The sequence below is a fragment of the Tursiops truncatus genome, chromosome 16 (assembly GCF_011762595.2).
Source record: "Tursiops truncatus isolate mTurTru1 chromosome 16, mTurTru1.mat.Y, whole genome shotgun sequence".
Classification (NCBI taxonomy): domain Eukaryota; kingdom Metazoa; phylum Chordata; class Mammalia; order Artiodactyla; family Delphinidae; genus Tursiops; species Tursiops truncatus.
The window spans coordinates 70,670,323-70,686,277 of NC_047049.1; the positions used below are offsets into that span (position 1 = coordinate 70,670,323).

The 15,955-nt window shown below is 42.0% G+C and overlaps 1 protein-coding gene across 2 annotated transcripts in view; it reads left to right on the forward strand.

The window, feature by feature from the left end:
* The window catches only part of ANK3 (ankyrin 3), a 331,394-nt gene that overhangs the window by 202,690 nt on the left and 112,749 nt on the right, over nucleotides 1-15,955 (forward strand). For both annotated transcript variants that reach the window (XM_019935870.3, XM_019935867.3), the window contains exons 19-23: nucleotides 1,732-1,830; nucleotides 1,918-2,016; nucleotides 2,765-2,860; nucleotides 6,858-6,930; nucleotides 7,092-7,154. In XM_019935870.3, the coding sequence (XP_019791429.2) occupies nucleotides 1,732-1,830; nucleotides 1,918-2,016; nucleotides 2,765-2,860; nucleotides 6,858-6,930; nucleotides 7,092-7,154 (430 nt within the window). The remainder of the gene's footprint in view (nucleotides 1-1,731; nucleotides 1,831-1,917; nucleotides 2,017-2,764; nucleotides 2,861-6,857; nucleotides 6,931-7,091; nucleotides 7,155-15,955) is intronic.

The window sequence follows — 15,955 nt, forward strand, 5'->3', positions numbered from 1 at the left end:
GAGTTCCTTAATATTTAAAATTTTAAAATATTTTCTGTAATCTTTTGGTTTGGGATCAGTCCTCTGCCACTAACACTGGGAATAATTGTACTGAGAACTGGTAGGAGAAAACTGTTTTCATGCCTCCCTCCCTAAGCAGCATTCTGATTCCTAACACAGTATCCAGAGTTCCTCAGTACCAAGAAAGAACCCTGCAAAGCAGGCAGGTGAATGCTGGTCCCCAAAATGGGATACCCTTCATCGTGCATGAAGCAGCTTTAGGGGTCCTAAGTCAGACTCATGTACATGTGGTTACGGTGAGCTTATCAGCAGGGTCTGGTCAGTGTGGCTGCACTTACAGTTCAGTTCATGGAATAGAATCTAACCAGAGTCACTTCTTTAGGGCAGCACATCCCTGCTGAGGTGTCTTCACCTTCCACAATCAGCTGTGTTCCGGACGTCCCCTTTTCAAATTCAAATACACCCATTTGCTGGAGTGTCTTAGTTAGTTTAGGCTGCTATAACAAGAATACTATAGCCTGGACAAACCTTTTTTTCTCAGAGTTCTGGAGGTCGGGAAATCCAAGATCACGGTGCTGGTAGCAGGTAGAAAAGAGAAGAGGCAGGCTGTCTCCTTTCTCTTCTTATGAGGGCACTAATCCCATTCATGAGGGCTCCACCCTCATGACCAAATTACCTGCCAAAGGTTCCATCTCTAAATACCATTACACTGGGATTAGGGTTTCAGCATACAACTTTTAGGGGATACAAACATTCAGTCTGTAGCACAGAGTCACCATAAAGACACATTAATGCCATCACATACGAGATGCAGACACTTGAAAACATGGACCCCTGACCCATGCCCATTTAGAAATATTAAAAGTCTGTGCTCTCCCTTTCAGTGTTCTGGTGCTGCCAATGTCATCGTAAACAGAGATTGGCCATGGGCACTGAAATTGTGTGGTGGAGTCTGTTACATTATGGCCATCTAGAAAAAATACCTGGAATATCCTTTTTTAAAAAAATAATTATCTAGAATATATGTGTGTGTGTGTGTCTATCTATATATACATACACATACATACACACACGATATAATTTTTAATAGATGGAATTTATAGCCCCTCAAGGGTCAGTGGATATTAATTGGAGAAGAAATCCATTGCTTTGTCTAAATGAGTGGTTTTCAAAGTGTGGGGCTCTAGCTAGGTAGGCAGAAGACTTTAACGAGAGCATCTATTCCTAGGTCAAGTTCATACATCGCAGACCTCCTGAACTCACACCAGCCTCTCCCGCTTCAGTGTTTCTGTCCTTCGTATCTCGTCACGCATTCTGATCATCATCTACCGCTTTCGTGATCACTTAACCACTTCACATTTTTAACCTCAATTTTATGCTTTGAGAGAGTAGAGTGTTGAATAAATGCTAGTCCAAGTCTGTCCGTTGAGCACGCTTCTGACCCTCTGCGAGAAGCCACTGGATCCTTCTGTCTAGGCTGTCTGTTGTTCCATCCTTTAGTCCTATCTTGAAAAGTTGTTACGGAAATAAAATGAGCCGATGCTAGAGCGAGCACTTTGGGACATTTAGTAACTATCTCCATGTGAGGTGGTATTGTTATTTATACCTTAGATTAGCTCTGAGAATTATCAATGACATTTGTTTTATATAGGGGAAAAAAAACTCTTTCTGCCTCGTTAAGAAAGATTATTTCTTAATAAAGTTTTTATATATATATATATATAATTACAGATGGGATACACACCGCTACATGTGGGCTGCCACTATGGAAACATCAAGATTGTTAACTTCCTGCTCCAGCATTCTGCAAAAGTGAATGCCAAAACAAAGGTAAACTCCTTTCTCCTTTGTATCTACCAAGTCATTGATCTCGTGTCCAAGGAAGTAAGAGTCTTTTCTTCCATCTTCCTTCTACAGAATGGGTATACGCCGTTACACCAAGCAGCTCAACAGGGACACACGCATATAATCAATGTCTTGCTTCAGAACAATGCCTCCCCCAATGAACTCACTGTGGTAAGAGCAAAGGGCCAGCTAAATGATGAGGCGGGAGCTGGGTGCTGGTGTCTTCTTACATTTTTATTGGACAGGGTTACTTTTTGACTTTCTGTGTTTAGTAGGCATAAACAGAGCATTCAGTAGAATGAAGGGAAAAGGACAATAACTGTATTGTTGTGAGTTGTCCAGAGAGAGAGATGTGATTAATGTTTCCCACTTAAAAACTACAAACCGGGCTTCCCTGGTGGCGCAGTGGTTGAGAGTCCACCTGCCGATGCAGGGGACGTGGGTTCGTGCCCCGGTCTGGGAAGATCCCACATGCCGTGGAGTGGCTGGGTTTGTGAGCCATGGCCACTGAGCCTGCGCGTCCGGAGCCTGTGCTCCGCAGCGGGAGAGGCCACAGCAGTGAGAGGCCCGTGTGCCGGAAAAAAAAAAAAAAAAAAAAAAAAACTACAAACCCACTGCTACCCAGTAGGGAGTACAAACATAAGAAGAAGCACGTGTTTGTTTCCTTGATTACATAAAACATTAAAAAGCCTCTCGGGTTCCATGTGTAGCAGCCCAGACTCTGCTGTATGAGTAGGGACAGGTTAGGTGTGTTTTGTGCAAGGTATGTCTTTAATGAAACAGCGTTTTGGGTGTGACAGTGGGAAAGGACTGGTGAGACACTCACCTTACGTTTGTAAAGGCAAACGTGTGGAAACACACAGGCGCTGAGACACGTGGAATGACTTGTAATTCCTTGACCGTGTTTCCCTCTTCCCAGAATGGGAACACTGCCCTGGCCATTGCCCGGAGGCTTGGCTACATCTCAGTGGTGGACACCCTGAAGGTGGTAACTGAAGAGACTGTGACCACAACTGTGAGTAGTGGATGCCAGACCTTGTAACCCCATTACCCCAAGAGCCAGTTCTCAGACTGGAGATTTTTCCAGGCTTTGGGGAGATGAACCTTTTCTCCTCCATTCAGAAACTAAGCACCGTATTTCCAAATGCTGTCACCTCCTTAGTGGCAGTCAGCAAAGCAAAACTCTCATTTCTGATGGGAAGAAAAATTCAAAACACTAAAAATACCTTTTCAAAAGTTATACCTTTCAAAAAGCTACAGAGGTTTTAGTCCCATAGAAAGCCGAATGTATTTCTTTATTTTGATATAAAAAAATTTTTAATGAGATGTTTTGACATCCTCTTTGACAGTGCAAGAAAGATGAAAACTCTAAGTTGGTTCTTTAAAATATTTTAACTCACAAATGATAATGGGTACATTGTCATCATTATTGTAAAAATATTTTTGCCTTGTTAGAGAAACATTAGAGGTGGGTTCCAAGTCAGTTTTTCCCACCACGCTCGCTTCTCTTCCATTCACCTATTGGAGTTTTCCTAGGAAAAACAATCACTTCTTTGGAACCCCGTCTGGTGCCTTTGAACTCCATCAGGATTTGGTAACTTTGGAATCAATAGCAGATATTGCCCCATGTCAGAGGTTTACTTGAGTTATTCCTGACCGCATGACTCAACACACAGGCCCGAGATTGAGTCCGTACCGTGTCAGTTTAGGACTCTGCAGCACTTGGAAGTATCAGCTGTGCTTCCTTTTCTCATATGCCACCTTCCAACACGAAGAAGGCATAGTTCACGTCTGCAGTCTGGATATACAGTGCTTCGTACAAAACACCATGGCTTGAAGGACTCTGTTGCTACCTGCCGGTTGAGTTATTTGGCTGTGTACAGGTTTTAGAAACTAAAACTTCAGCCTGCTGATCACAAAAGAGAAATGTTGTAATTTGCAAAAGCGGAAACAGTAGCTTTAATGGACTAGAGCAATGGTTGTCAACCAGGGCACGTTTCTAACTTTAAGATATAGCTGGAATAGAAATAAATTCCTACCTGTTGCTTTCATATACCTCTTGAGTATTTCATCATCTTAAAATCTATCATTAAATTCTCGAGAAAAGAGTTTAAATAAGTAATGTTTATTAACCTTAATTTTATAGATATGCCATGTAACTCTCTTGAGAGTAGGAAAGGAGAGAAGGACAAGGTATTAAATAACAAGCAAGTGTCACCATGCTATAAAAGACTTGAAGTCACTGAAATAAATATGTGAAACTTCTGTTTCAATGTTAGAGAATTGAAGATGGTATAATAGTTCAAAATATAAATCTTATTTGATTAAATGTCAATGATTTTCTCACCTGTTAGGAAAGTGCAAAATATTTCTTTGATATCAAAAAGAGCTTTAGGAGAAAATAAAGTTACAGACAGGGAAAGTAAAGTTACAGCCTCGGGAAATGGACTGAGAGAAAAGGGTTTTAGGGCTCCAGTTCCTAGTGAAAGAATGTGCACGGCAGTCATGCCATTTCTCACTCAACATCATCAGCTGACTTGGTAGGTGACTTTCTGCCAGAGAGAAAAGATTACTCATGCTAACAGGAAGGTCCAGTTTGCCTGGTGAAGTAAATGAGGCTTCCGCCAAATGAAACGCTCACATTGACTAGAAAAGAGGCCACTGAAGTCCCTAAGACCTAGTCCAGCCCTGTGGTATTTGAGACTTTATTTCAAGCTGAGACACCACCTCGTCAGCCCTGCCTTTGCAGTTGCCTGTCATCTAGCTCAGAGAGGACTGACGGGATTCAGGGTGGGGTGTGTGCCCTTAAGCTAACTAAGCACACTGCAGCCGCCCGCAGGTGGGTCTCTGTTCAGACGTTATGGAAGCCCCAGCGACCATTGTCTCCTTAAGGCTCTTAAAAAGAGCCTTCAGCAGCCTTAAAAAGAATACTGCATCTTTGCTAGGAGTGCCTTATTGGATATGGCAATTCAGAGAAAGATGCTTTAGTTAATGACATTACAATCACGGCAGAGTAGGAAACTGAGTGGCTAGGAGCGGATATCCAAAAGATACGCATTAAGCTATTGAAATTGCATTGTTTAAAATTCCCTCAGTAGCAACGAGCAGAGTACTTCTATCACTCAGATGATGCTTTCTAACAGCCTTCTCTAATGGAGGGAACCAGGGCTCCTTGGAGAAATGACAAAATCTACAACTGGGGCAGGAAATACACAAGATGAGCCTGCAACCTCTGGTAGTGCCAAAAAGTAAGGCCCTCCCCGTCAATAAATAAATAAACATACATACACAAAATGATGGGACGTGTTAAAGGGACACGGGAAGCCACTGAAAGACTTCCCAATGGCCAAAGCCAGAACAATTTGAACAAAAGAAATAAAATAGTATCGGGGCATAGTGCAAAGTATAAAATATATAGCCATGAGTTCATTACTGCTACGGGTAAATGATTGAATGACTATGGAGGAAGAGGCAGATTTCTCAGGCAAAAGAATTCCGAATAATTTATGAAAATACTTTCCCCTCCAAGAGGTGGCTCACGATTCCCCATTGCTCAAGTGTGTCTGAGTGTAGTAACTTCCCTCGCAAGAAAACAGTGTGGAGAGCAGGGGAAATAGAGTAGATTACAGGGGAGAAAGCTGACCAACACTGCTTCAGCCACATGACCGAGTACAGCGTCAACCCTGGTGAATCATGTTGACAGTATATGCCCTTGATGTGATGTAACGAAAATGACATTTTACCGCAGTGGTCTTCCTCCCCAAAACATATAACCCCAGTCTAATCAATGAGAGAAACATGAGACGAAGCTCAATTAAGGGACTACAAAATACCTGACCCGTTCACCCCAGAACTGTCAAGGTCATTAAAAACAAGGAAAGTCTGAGAAACTTAGCCATAGGGGCCTAAGGAGATTGACAACGAAAGATAACACGGTACCCTGGATGGGACGCTAGCACTGAAAAAGGGTATTTGGCCAAAGCTGAGGACATCTGAATCAAATATAACTTTAATTAATAATAATAAATCAATATTGGTTCATGAATTGTGACAAAGGCACCATGCTAACATGTGTTAATCATAGGGAAAACTGGGTGAACACTCTCTACTATCCTCGCAATTTTTCTGTAAATCTAGAACTGTTCTAATATAAAATATTTATTTTTTGCAAATGTTCAATTACAGTATTACATGCTGGAAAAAATGCAAAATAATGCTTTACTTCAGCATGACTTGTACCATTAGTCTTTTATACGCTCAGATTAAAAGAGGATTCATTTTAAAACTAAAACATATTAAGTCATTAATATTTTCAAACAAGTAATACCGTCAGTGTTCTTTGGATGGATACAATTTATCTAGGCGAAAAGTCATCAAAGAGCAATTAAAAGATTCAGTATAGCCTTTGCTCTGTCATACTGTATACCGTTCTTGAAAATTTTGTGGCAGTTAAAATTACCCTGCAAATGCATTACCTCTAAAATATTTTCTGCAAACACATGGTTGTAAAAGTTATTGGAATCTCAATATTGTGATTTATTCTAGAAATTGAAACATACACCTAGGAAGGGAAAACGAGAAGGGGCTGGCTTGGCACAAGCAATAAAGACAGGCTTCTTGCCAATCATTTGCCTTATCATCAGCTAAGACTTTTAGTGGAATGGGGTGGCAGATCCATGAAGACCGTGAAGAAGTATAGCAATGAGCTAAAGGAGGCAGTACCTCTCTCCTTTTTTTCCTTTGAAAAGCTTTATTGCGGACCTAAAGCTTTTAAGCTGGTGCGCTTTGCCACTAGAATTCTTTCACCTTGTATTCGTTCTCTGCCATGTATATGATGAGGAACTTAGTGCTGTGAAGGCATAATTTTGATGTCATTTTGTATGAGGGGGCCTTCAAGATATTCAACACACAAATCCCACAGTAAACCAACAGATTAATTTAGGAAGAAATGAATAGTCTCAGTAAAATGTCCTGTCTGCTCATCCTAAAATGACTGCTTTCTTTGTTACTAGACTGTCATAGAGAAGCACAAAATGAATGTTCCAGAAACGATGAATGAAGTTCTTGACATGTCTGATGATGAAGGTATGAAAACCTCCTTTGAGTTCGTAGTAACGAAGAGTGACTTTGTATTTTTTTCCTGAAGAAAATTCACTGCAAAATGTTTTTAGAAGCATTAATATGTTTCGTTGTAGTATCAAGAGCATGCATTTTTCACACTTACATTGTTCACTTAAATCATGCAGTTCGTAAAGCCAACGCCCCTGAGATGCTCAGTGATGGCGAATATATCTCAGATGTTGAAGAAGGTATTTGTGAATTTTTATTGTGATAAAATTTAACTACCAGCTTTATCTTCCATTTCTTATCTTTGAAATGTAACCCTTCCTTGAGTTACTAACTTTTCATTTTATCTTGCAATTATTAATTAATGTATCATTTAAACAACATGTATTTGGTATCACTGACTGTCTTCTTTTAGTCTCTTTGAATCCCCTCTCCTTGAACGCATTTTTCAATTTGAAAATGCAAGTGTTACTAACGATCTGGATTACTTTCTTACTATTTGTTTCTATTAAGCATAAAAATTGTTTTTATTGTTTACATTTGAAAATCTAGAAAGTAAAATCTGATTAAGATTCATATCTAAAATATTTTTTTTGATAAGAGAGGGTTTATAAGGGAAGGGATCAAATGCCCATTCTAAGATGTACTCTAAGCTTTGCAGTGAAAGTTGCTTTTGAACTTGAACTCATAATGAAACCTCAACCCGAACAAAACTGCTTTCAAAATGTAAGTTTTCAATATTGATTTCATGAAAGAGACAAATTATAGATGACTGTCACTATTCTTCATGTGCTTAAAAGAAACTACTAGTTTTCTGCCTTACTTAAAAATCAGTGCGTATGACCAGGTCATGTTATGGAGTTATATTAATGAATGACATCCTTATTGTTCTTTGGAAAACTAGCATTTTGACAGTAAATAAATATGATAAAGATGGCAAATTTTTGGCCTTTTTACTGCAATAATGAAATGTTTACTTAGAGTAGAATTTATATTATATTTATGTTTCTTTTCTGCGTCATTTGACTCTCCCAGTGTTCTGATTGCTTCTCCATTTTCCGTCTCTCATGTTGTATTTTTCTCTCGGGTCAGTCTTAGTGCACCTAGTCTTTCTCTGCCTCTGGGTTGTCTCTGTTGTAATTATCGGTTCCTTCTTTGATTTGTCCAGATTTCGTTGGAAACCTAAATAGTGGGAAAGCCTACCTGATCCAAAGTCACTTTAGCTTTTTCAGTTCCAGTGACTGCCAAGTGTAAGTGCGTTGTAGCCAGGGATTGCCCGGCTAGGAGAGCTAATGTCTTGTTGGTCATTTCGGGACCTGAAAGTACCTGTCTCATTGTTTGTAAATGTTGTTTTGATAAATATGAAAGGCTTCTACTCATCATTTTTCTTTCTTTTTCTGTAAACCATCAACTATATGTTTACCTCTGTTTATCCCCCAGTGGATAATATTTGCATCATCGTTAGGACTCTACGAGTAACATGCCTTACTGTCATATTATATTTCGCTGCTTTCTTATGCAACATTTTCAGAGTAATTTCACCTGTGCAGAAGATAAAAGGAAAGTGATGGTCTCACAAAGATGCATACACTCACAAAATATGGTGTCAAATGAAATGATTATGAGATATAATATGACAGTCACAGACCTAAAAATTTGCTAGTGTCTAACAGGATATCCCCAAATAGCTGCATTGATGAGAGGCCAAGTTTGAATGGACCATGTAACAACCTTATACATGTGGATAACTCATTTCCAAAAAGAAGAAATTTTGAATCTCTTCATTTGAAGATATTTCATTTAGCTGTTTAACTGGAAATGACCATCATTTCCTTTAGATTGATCTCAGCTTGGGAATTTGAAATGAATAAGCAAATTTTCATTCTCATTTTATCCGTCTTTCTTTAAACTCAGCCCTTGCTTTATGGATGTGTCTGGGGGCTGTTGGAATAAAAGGGCTCTTGACTTCATAACGTTGTAGCGTTTAATGTTGAAAGGGAGTTGGTTAAAGGTCACTCAGTCTGAACAACCGTCACCCAGTGCTGGAATTACCTCTGTTACGAGATCCTGTGCCCAAATGCCTCCGTGATGGGAATTGCCTAATTCCCAGACTGCCTATTCCATGTGAACAGCTCTGACTTTAAAAATTCTTCATTTTAGGGAGCATCCTTGTCACCGATTCAGGCTTTAACTCAGTGATTCAGGCTCTGATCTCTTTGGCACTATTGACAACAAAATCTGCCTCATTCATGTAACAATGCTTCTGATATTTAAAAATGCTTTTCGTATTTCTTCTCAGTGTTTCTTCCTCTGGGCATACTATTGACACTTCCTTCCCCTGTTCCCATACCATCGTGGTCAATCTCCTATGTACATTTCATCGTGTCTGTATCCATCTCACACTGAGGCGGCCAGAGCCGAACACCATGTTCGAGGTATAGTCTGAGCAAAGCAGAGTATACAGGGCTATTGCTTTGTCCGTAGATGATAAATACTAAAAATCTATGATTGAAGATGAAGATATTTCCAGGGTTATAATATATACTTAACTGACTCCCATTAATATTACTATCAGCTAATGTCCCTAAGTTTTGCTTTCATGAGGTCTAGGAAGCCACAGTAGCCCTTTATCACATATTTGTATCATTCTCTGCTGCATGAACTAGCATTTCTATTTGACTCCAAATCCTGCAACAAATCATTTTGAAAGTGAAATTCTAAAAGGATCCCTACAACTTTAGTCTTGCCGGGGCTTTGCCACTGTAGGCTGATTCGGTGCTTCCTGCTTCATTAAGCCCTTATGGACGGAGGCGAATGTTTATTTCTGTGAAACCGCAGCATGTTGTGAATCTCTCTACATACGAACTAGTAAGTTCTTGGGGTATCCCAGGTGCTAAGAATATCAGCGGCTTTTAAAAGCAAATAAAAATAATAAGCAATATGCGCTGCCGATTTTTCTTAAGAAAAGAAGAATGAGTTTGTAACATGGGAAAATGTAATTTTAATCCTAAATTATAAAAGTTGAGTGGAATATTAGGAGAAGAGTGCCAAAGGCAGTCTCTTTTCCTCCTCCTTCCTCTTTTCTTTTATCTTTGCTTTCTCCTTCTCTTGTCTCTGATCCACTATGAGAAATTAGTACAGGTAAAAAAAACACTTAGATTAATTTCTCAAAAAATAATTTTCAGAAAAATAAGGCTAAAAATGTTATCAGTTAATGGCTTAAGGGAACAATGGAGCCAAGTTACAGAGTAGAACAGAGGCTGAAGTGTCAGCACAGCAGAGATAAAGCAGGTGATAAGCCCGCATGTTCTACAGGTAAGGGGTAAACAGAGCTCCTCAGAGGGCCAGACTGATTCGCAAATACCTTAATGCTCTACTTTCTTCTTTCCCAGAAAATATGTGACACGCATATAAAATTAATATACATGCAAAATTATTGTTGATTCTAGTACCGCTTAGAGTCTTACGTTTTGCAATTCAGTTTGTAACTAAAAAGAAAGAAACAAGGAAATTGGGAGAGAGCAGAGGGAGGGAGGGAGGGAAGAAGGAGAAGGGAGAGAGAAAGGAGGGAGAGCGGGAGGAAGAAAAAAGGAAAAAGAGAAGAAAATTGCGATTAAGATTCGAGTTGTCTTCTAATTTGAGTCTCCCTCCCAGGGGACTTCACCACTGGCTTTGGTTCAACAATGATTTTACATTGTAAATTCCTATAAAATGTATTTTGTCAATTAAAAAAATGTACAATACTGTTATTTTAGCTTGCAGGATTCTAGTGGATTGGGTTATAGTAATAGATTTAAAGAACTATAGATGGGACATAATGAGAACTGGAATTAAGCCATGGAAAGTAAAAACCCAAAAGGCAGCTCTGTGAAATAGGACTCCACTGAACAGGTTTACGAAATAACTGGGTGACACAACCCTTGCTGGGAAGAATTATTTAATTCTTAGCTTCTTACAATTCTGATAGGACTATAGAAGCTCTTTCAGGATCAAATGTAGACACTAAATATTAAAAGAAAAAAGTAAGAGTCTAAGTACACTTAGATATAACTGTCAGTTAGGTATACCACAGTCTACCGGATTGTGAAGTTTCCTATTAAAGGAAATCCAAAAATCTGGAAACCAGATTCCAGTATCCATCAAGGAGCACAGGAGGGGTTAATGAAGCAGAATAAAGCTGTCTGACCCAGGAAAAAACTAATTATGTGTACTAAGATTGCTATCCGCCGGTCCTTTGGAATTGAAGCGGTAGAAATCTAAAGGCCTGAGCCTCTCAGAATTTAAATTCTTCATCAAAATCTGTATATTTTTCTTAAAGAGTGAGATTCTTACTTTATATAGTGGGTCAAAATCTTCGGATACATTATTTATAAAAACGTATTTTTAAAATTCTAAAAAAATTAAAATTGTCAGTAGGTATAGGTTTGAGGTATAATAAAGCACTAACGTTTCATCAGATATCATGAGAGAGTCAAGCTCACCTCAGCTTTGTACCCAAATCCGTGCCTAATGGAAGCCCCAGCAAAGTGAAATCCACAGATTTTAGAGAACTCAAAGGGCAGGTTAGTAACCTGTAGTCCAAGCTCTCCATTATCCTGATGAGAAAGTAAAGCCCAAATAAATGTTGAGTGACTTACCCAACCAGGTTAGTGGCAGAGTGGGACAAGAAGACAGATGTGAAAGTCTGTGGAATTAGGTCACCTCTTTCATAGCTACTTGAACGTGACCTGTGTTCTTATATATAGAACCCAAGAGTGAATTTTTTTTATTGGGGGAAATGTCCTATAGGACCTCTTCTCACCGAATGCTTTGGACTATCCTGATCTTCTGGTCATCATAATAAATAAATCAGACTATTATGTTTTTAGCTTTACGGATCTGGAAAGAAGCCTTGGAGATTACCTTGCCTCCAGGTCCTCCAAGGGAGCAGTGACTGTTACACAGAATATGTCGTTCACCTGAAATTTTATCATTTTACAAATACCTGTTAAATCCTAACATCCAGCCAGCCTTTCGCCTGATATCTCTCTGCTTACAATTGACCTTTCAAACAGACATTACATAGTTGCGTGCTACTCTCGGCATAAAGTCAAAACGAAATACCAGACGCAGAGACCTAATCTTAGTCTCTGGTGTATCCCCAGAACCTGGTACAGGACCTTGCACACAGCAGCTCTTCAATATGTGTTTGTACAGCTGTGTCCAAGAGGAGGGAGACTGAAAGGAAAGGATAGTCTTGTAGGTTTCTGAGAACAGGCAAGATGGAGAGAATTTGCTTCCTTGCTCCCTTTTCCTGCCGTTATACCCCTTCTCACTGGGACAGCCCTAGGCTACGTATTGACTCGATAAACAGCTTTCTAATGACTCTCCCAAGGGGTGTCTGCATCTCAAAGAATAGTTGGTGAATTTAAAAGCATTTCCAGCTCGGGCTTCCCTTGTAGCACAGTGGTTGAGAGTCCGCCTGCCGATGCGGGGGACACGGGTTCATGCCCCGGTCCGGGAAGATCCCACATGCCGCAGAGCGGCTGGGCCCGTGAGCCATGGCCGCTGAGCCTGCGCGTCCGGAGCCTGTGCTCCGCAATGGGAGAGGCCACACCAGTGAGAGGCCCGCGTACCACAAAAAAAAAAAAAAAGAGGAAGAGGAGTGCCAGAGGATATGGAGAGAGAGTGGTGAACAATGGAGAGAGAAACCAGACGAGTGAGTTCCAGCAGACGCCCTGGGGCCTGGGAAGGTCCAGTCAGATGAGCACAGGACATTTGGGAATCCCTGCTGACCTCAGCAACTGCCATGTCCAGGACTTCGTGGATTCAGACCCAGAATAAGTAGCTCTCATGTAGTGTATTTTTTCTCCTCAAGAAGCTGTGACAGATGAGCAGCTGTAGCAGCCTGTGGCACGAGGGGGAACAGGAATTGTTGAAGAGCTGTCAGGGAATTAGCATGTTTATTGACTAAGGTCAATAGGTGGTTTCTTCATTTGCCCAAAACAAGTTGTAATTTTGTTTTTTTAATAAATTTATTTATTTTTGGCTGCATTGGGTCTTCGTTGCTGCGCGCGGGCTTTTCTCTAGTTGCGGCATGCGGGCTTCTCATTGTGGTGGCTTCTCTTGTGGAGCACGGGCTCTGAGACACGTGGGCTACAGCAGCTGTGACACACGGGCTCAGTAGTTGTGGCGCACGGGCTTCGTTGGTCCGCGGCATGTGGGACTTTCCCGGACCCGGGCTCAAACCCATGTCCCCTGCATCGGCAGGTGGATTCTCAACCACCGCGCCACCAGCGAAGCCCAACAAGTTGTAATTTTGAATAAAATTTCCCCCACACCCCCAGTTCTTTTAGTCCCTGCCCATCTACCCAGAACGTTTGACCTGCTTCATGGGGAAGTGGGATCTCACCTGGCCACCCGTACCCCTGCCCCCGACACTGGGATTCTTACTACAGAGAAAGAAGAGAGTGGAGGGTGACACCACGGAACATCAGCACCGAAAATGATTAGCCGGGGGCAGGCAGGATGGTGGGCAGAGGGTCTGGAACAGGAGGGGTTAGAGAACCAAGGGAAGATGTGAACACATGGGAAGGGGTGGTCCGAGCACCTGGACCAGAAGTGCACTGAGGATGAGAGTTGACAACAGGCCTGGCCTGTCTTTACCTTGTATGTGCACACCCTGTAGGTAGAGGTAGGAGACAGAAAACAAACCAATAACAGGTGCTTGTTGCCCTGCATGGTGAAAAGCAGTTTGGGTGGGGCTTCCCTGGTGGCGCAGTGGTTAAGAATCTGCCTGCCAGTGCAGGGGACGCGGGTTCGAGCCCTGGTCCAGGAAGATCCGACATGCCACGGAGCAGCTAAGCCCGTGCACCACAACTACTGAGCCTGCGCTCTAGAGCCCACACGCCACAACTACTGAAGCCCGCGCACCTAGAGCCCGCGAGCTGCAAATACTGAGCCCATGTGTCACAACTACTGAAGCCCATGTGCCTAGAGCCTGTGCTCTGCAACAAGAGAAGCCACCGCAATGAGAAGCCCGCGCACCGCAATGAAGAGTAGCCCCCGCTCGCCACAACTAGAGAAAGCCCGCGCGCAGCAACAAAGACCCAGTGCAGCCCCCCAAAATAAATAAATAAATAAAATTTTTTAAAAAAAAAAAAACACTTTGGGTGTAAGAGAAGGAAGAGGCCAGATCCTTGCGCACAACATGCACATGATGCGGGCACTGCTTTATACCTGGGGGCAGTGAGCATCTTCCTGTTTTGCACACACGGTCCTCATACACCCAAGTAATGAAGAGCCAAGACCAGTGAGCTCTGGATGTGGGGTTGAGTCTAGACAAATAGCTGAGAAAGACTGAACAGAAGGAACCAAAGGGCATGACACGGCCACTCTGAATGCAGCAACCGAATTTCTCTGTACATAAGAACCATTTCAGTGCCTGATTTCACAGGGCTAGTTTGTGGCTAGTAATTTATTCATTTTCTAGTCTTCTTTAAAAGGGGCATAGGTTTTAGGTAATGAGAACAGTGCAAGTAACTTTTCCACCTGCATTCCATCTCTCTTCTTCGGTGTCTGTTTGACCAAGTCAGTATAACATCTAATCTTACTTAGGTGACTGAGGATAATTTCTGGATTAGGGTTAAGGAGTACTGATAAAAATAGGAAAAAATTACAGTGTCTGTCCCAACACTGTCTTTTTCTGGCTCTTTACAGGAAAGACACAGAATTCTTTTCCCTTTCTGGGATGGGTTTGTTTATTAACCCAACCAAGATCACAGGGGACGTTTTTCATTGCTACATCTGGAAAGGTTCCAACACTGAGTCATGCGTGCTTACTTTAGAAACTATATCTAGCCTGGATTAAGGAATAGTAAACTGCAATACAGTTTTTAAAAAGAGGTACATCTAGCCACAAAGAACAGAATAATGTTTAAGAGGAAAGAGTCAAATTGACTTTGAACTCTTAAAAAAAAAAATCATTCTGAGCAGAAAAGAGTCATTTGTTCCGTGGGATAACGGCTACTTGTTCTTGTCGTTGCTTAAGAGATGTGCGAACTTTGCCATTTAAGTCTGATTCCTTTTTGACCATCTATGAAGCCAGGATCTTACCAGCACCTGGAGTTAGGGAAATAAAGAAAGAAGACAGTGGGTGGCCCTCCCGTGAGAGATACACGAACCCCTTAAAATGATACGCACTTCTTTTTTTGGGGGGGTGCATTTTGGGTCTTCATTGCTGCGCATGAGCTCTCTCTAGTTGCTGCGAGCAGGGGCTACTCTTTGTTGCGCTGTGCGGGCTTCTCATTGCGGTGGCCTCTCTTGTTGCAGAGCCCAGGCTCCAGTAGTTGTGCCCGTGGGCTCAGTAGTTGTGGCACGCAGTCTCAGTAGTTGTGGTGTACGGGCTTCATTGCTCCACGGCATGTGGGATCTTCCCGGACCAGGGCTCGAACCCGTGTCCCCTGCATCGGCAGGTGGATTCTTAACCACTGCGCCACCAGGGAAGCCCGACACGCACTTCTTAAGACCACCTATGTCACCCATTGCTCATCTAACCATTGTCTCAACTTACCCCATTGCTCTCACATCTTTTGAGAAGGAAAGCAAGAAAACAGTATATTCTAGAACTTACTTTCTGTTTTGAAAGGACAACCACTGCTGCCAGAAGATGCTGGAAAACAAAAGGTTGAAGCAAAAGACCCGGCATCTGCTCCTTCGTGACGGAGGAGGCAGCTGGGGAGGGGAGGGGGCAGGAGAGAGAGCTCACTGCATTCTCTACCTTGGGCTTGGGCAGCCTCGCCCTGAGCCTCCTTCCATCCCAGAAGATAATGGAGTCCCAAGCATCCACTAGTCCTCCAGCCTGACCCAGAAGTGCCTGTGCCACACACGGGGACCTCGGGAAGTGGGTGGCATAGCCCCTCCACTGTCGACACGCCATCTCCTTCCTTTTATCAGCCTCTCAGAATGTGCACAGGAGTCCTTGCAAACTGCAAAACGAAAAGTGAAATGCATGAGCATCTGGAATCTAAGTAACTTTTCCCTTATTTATTGTGTGACTCTAGGT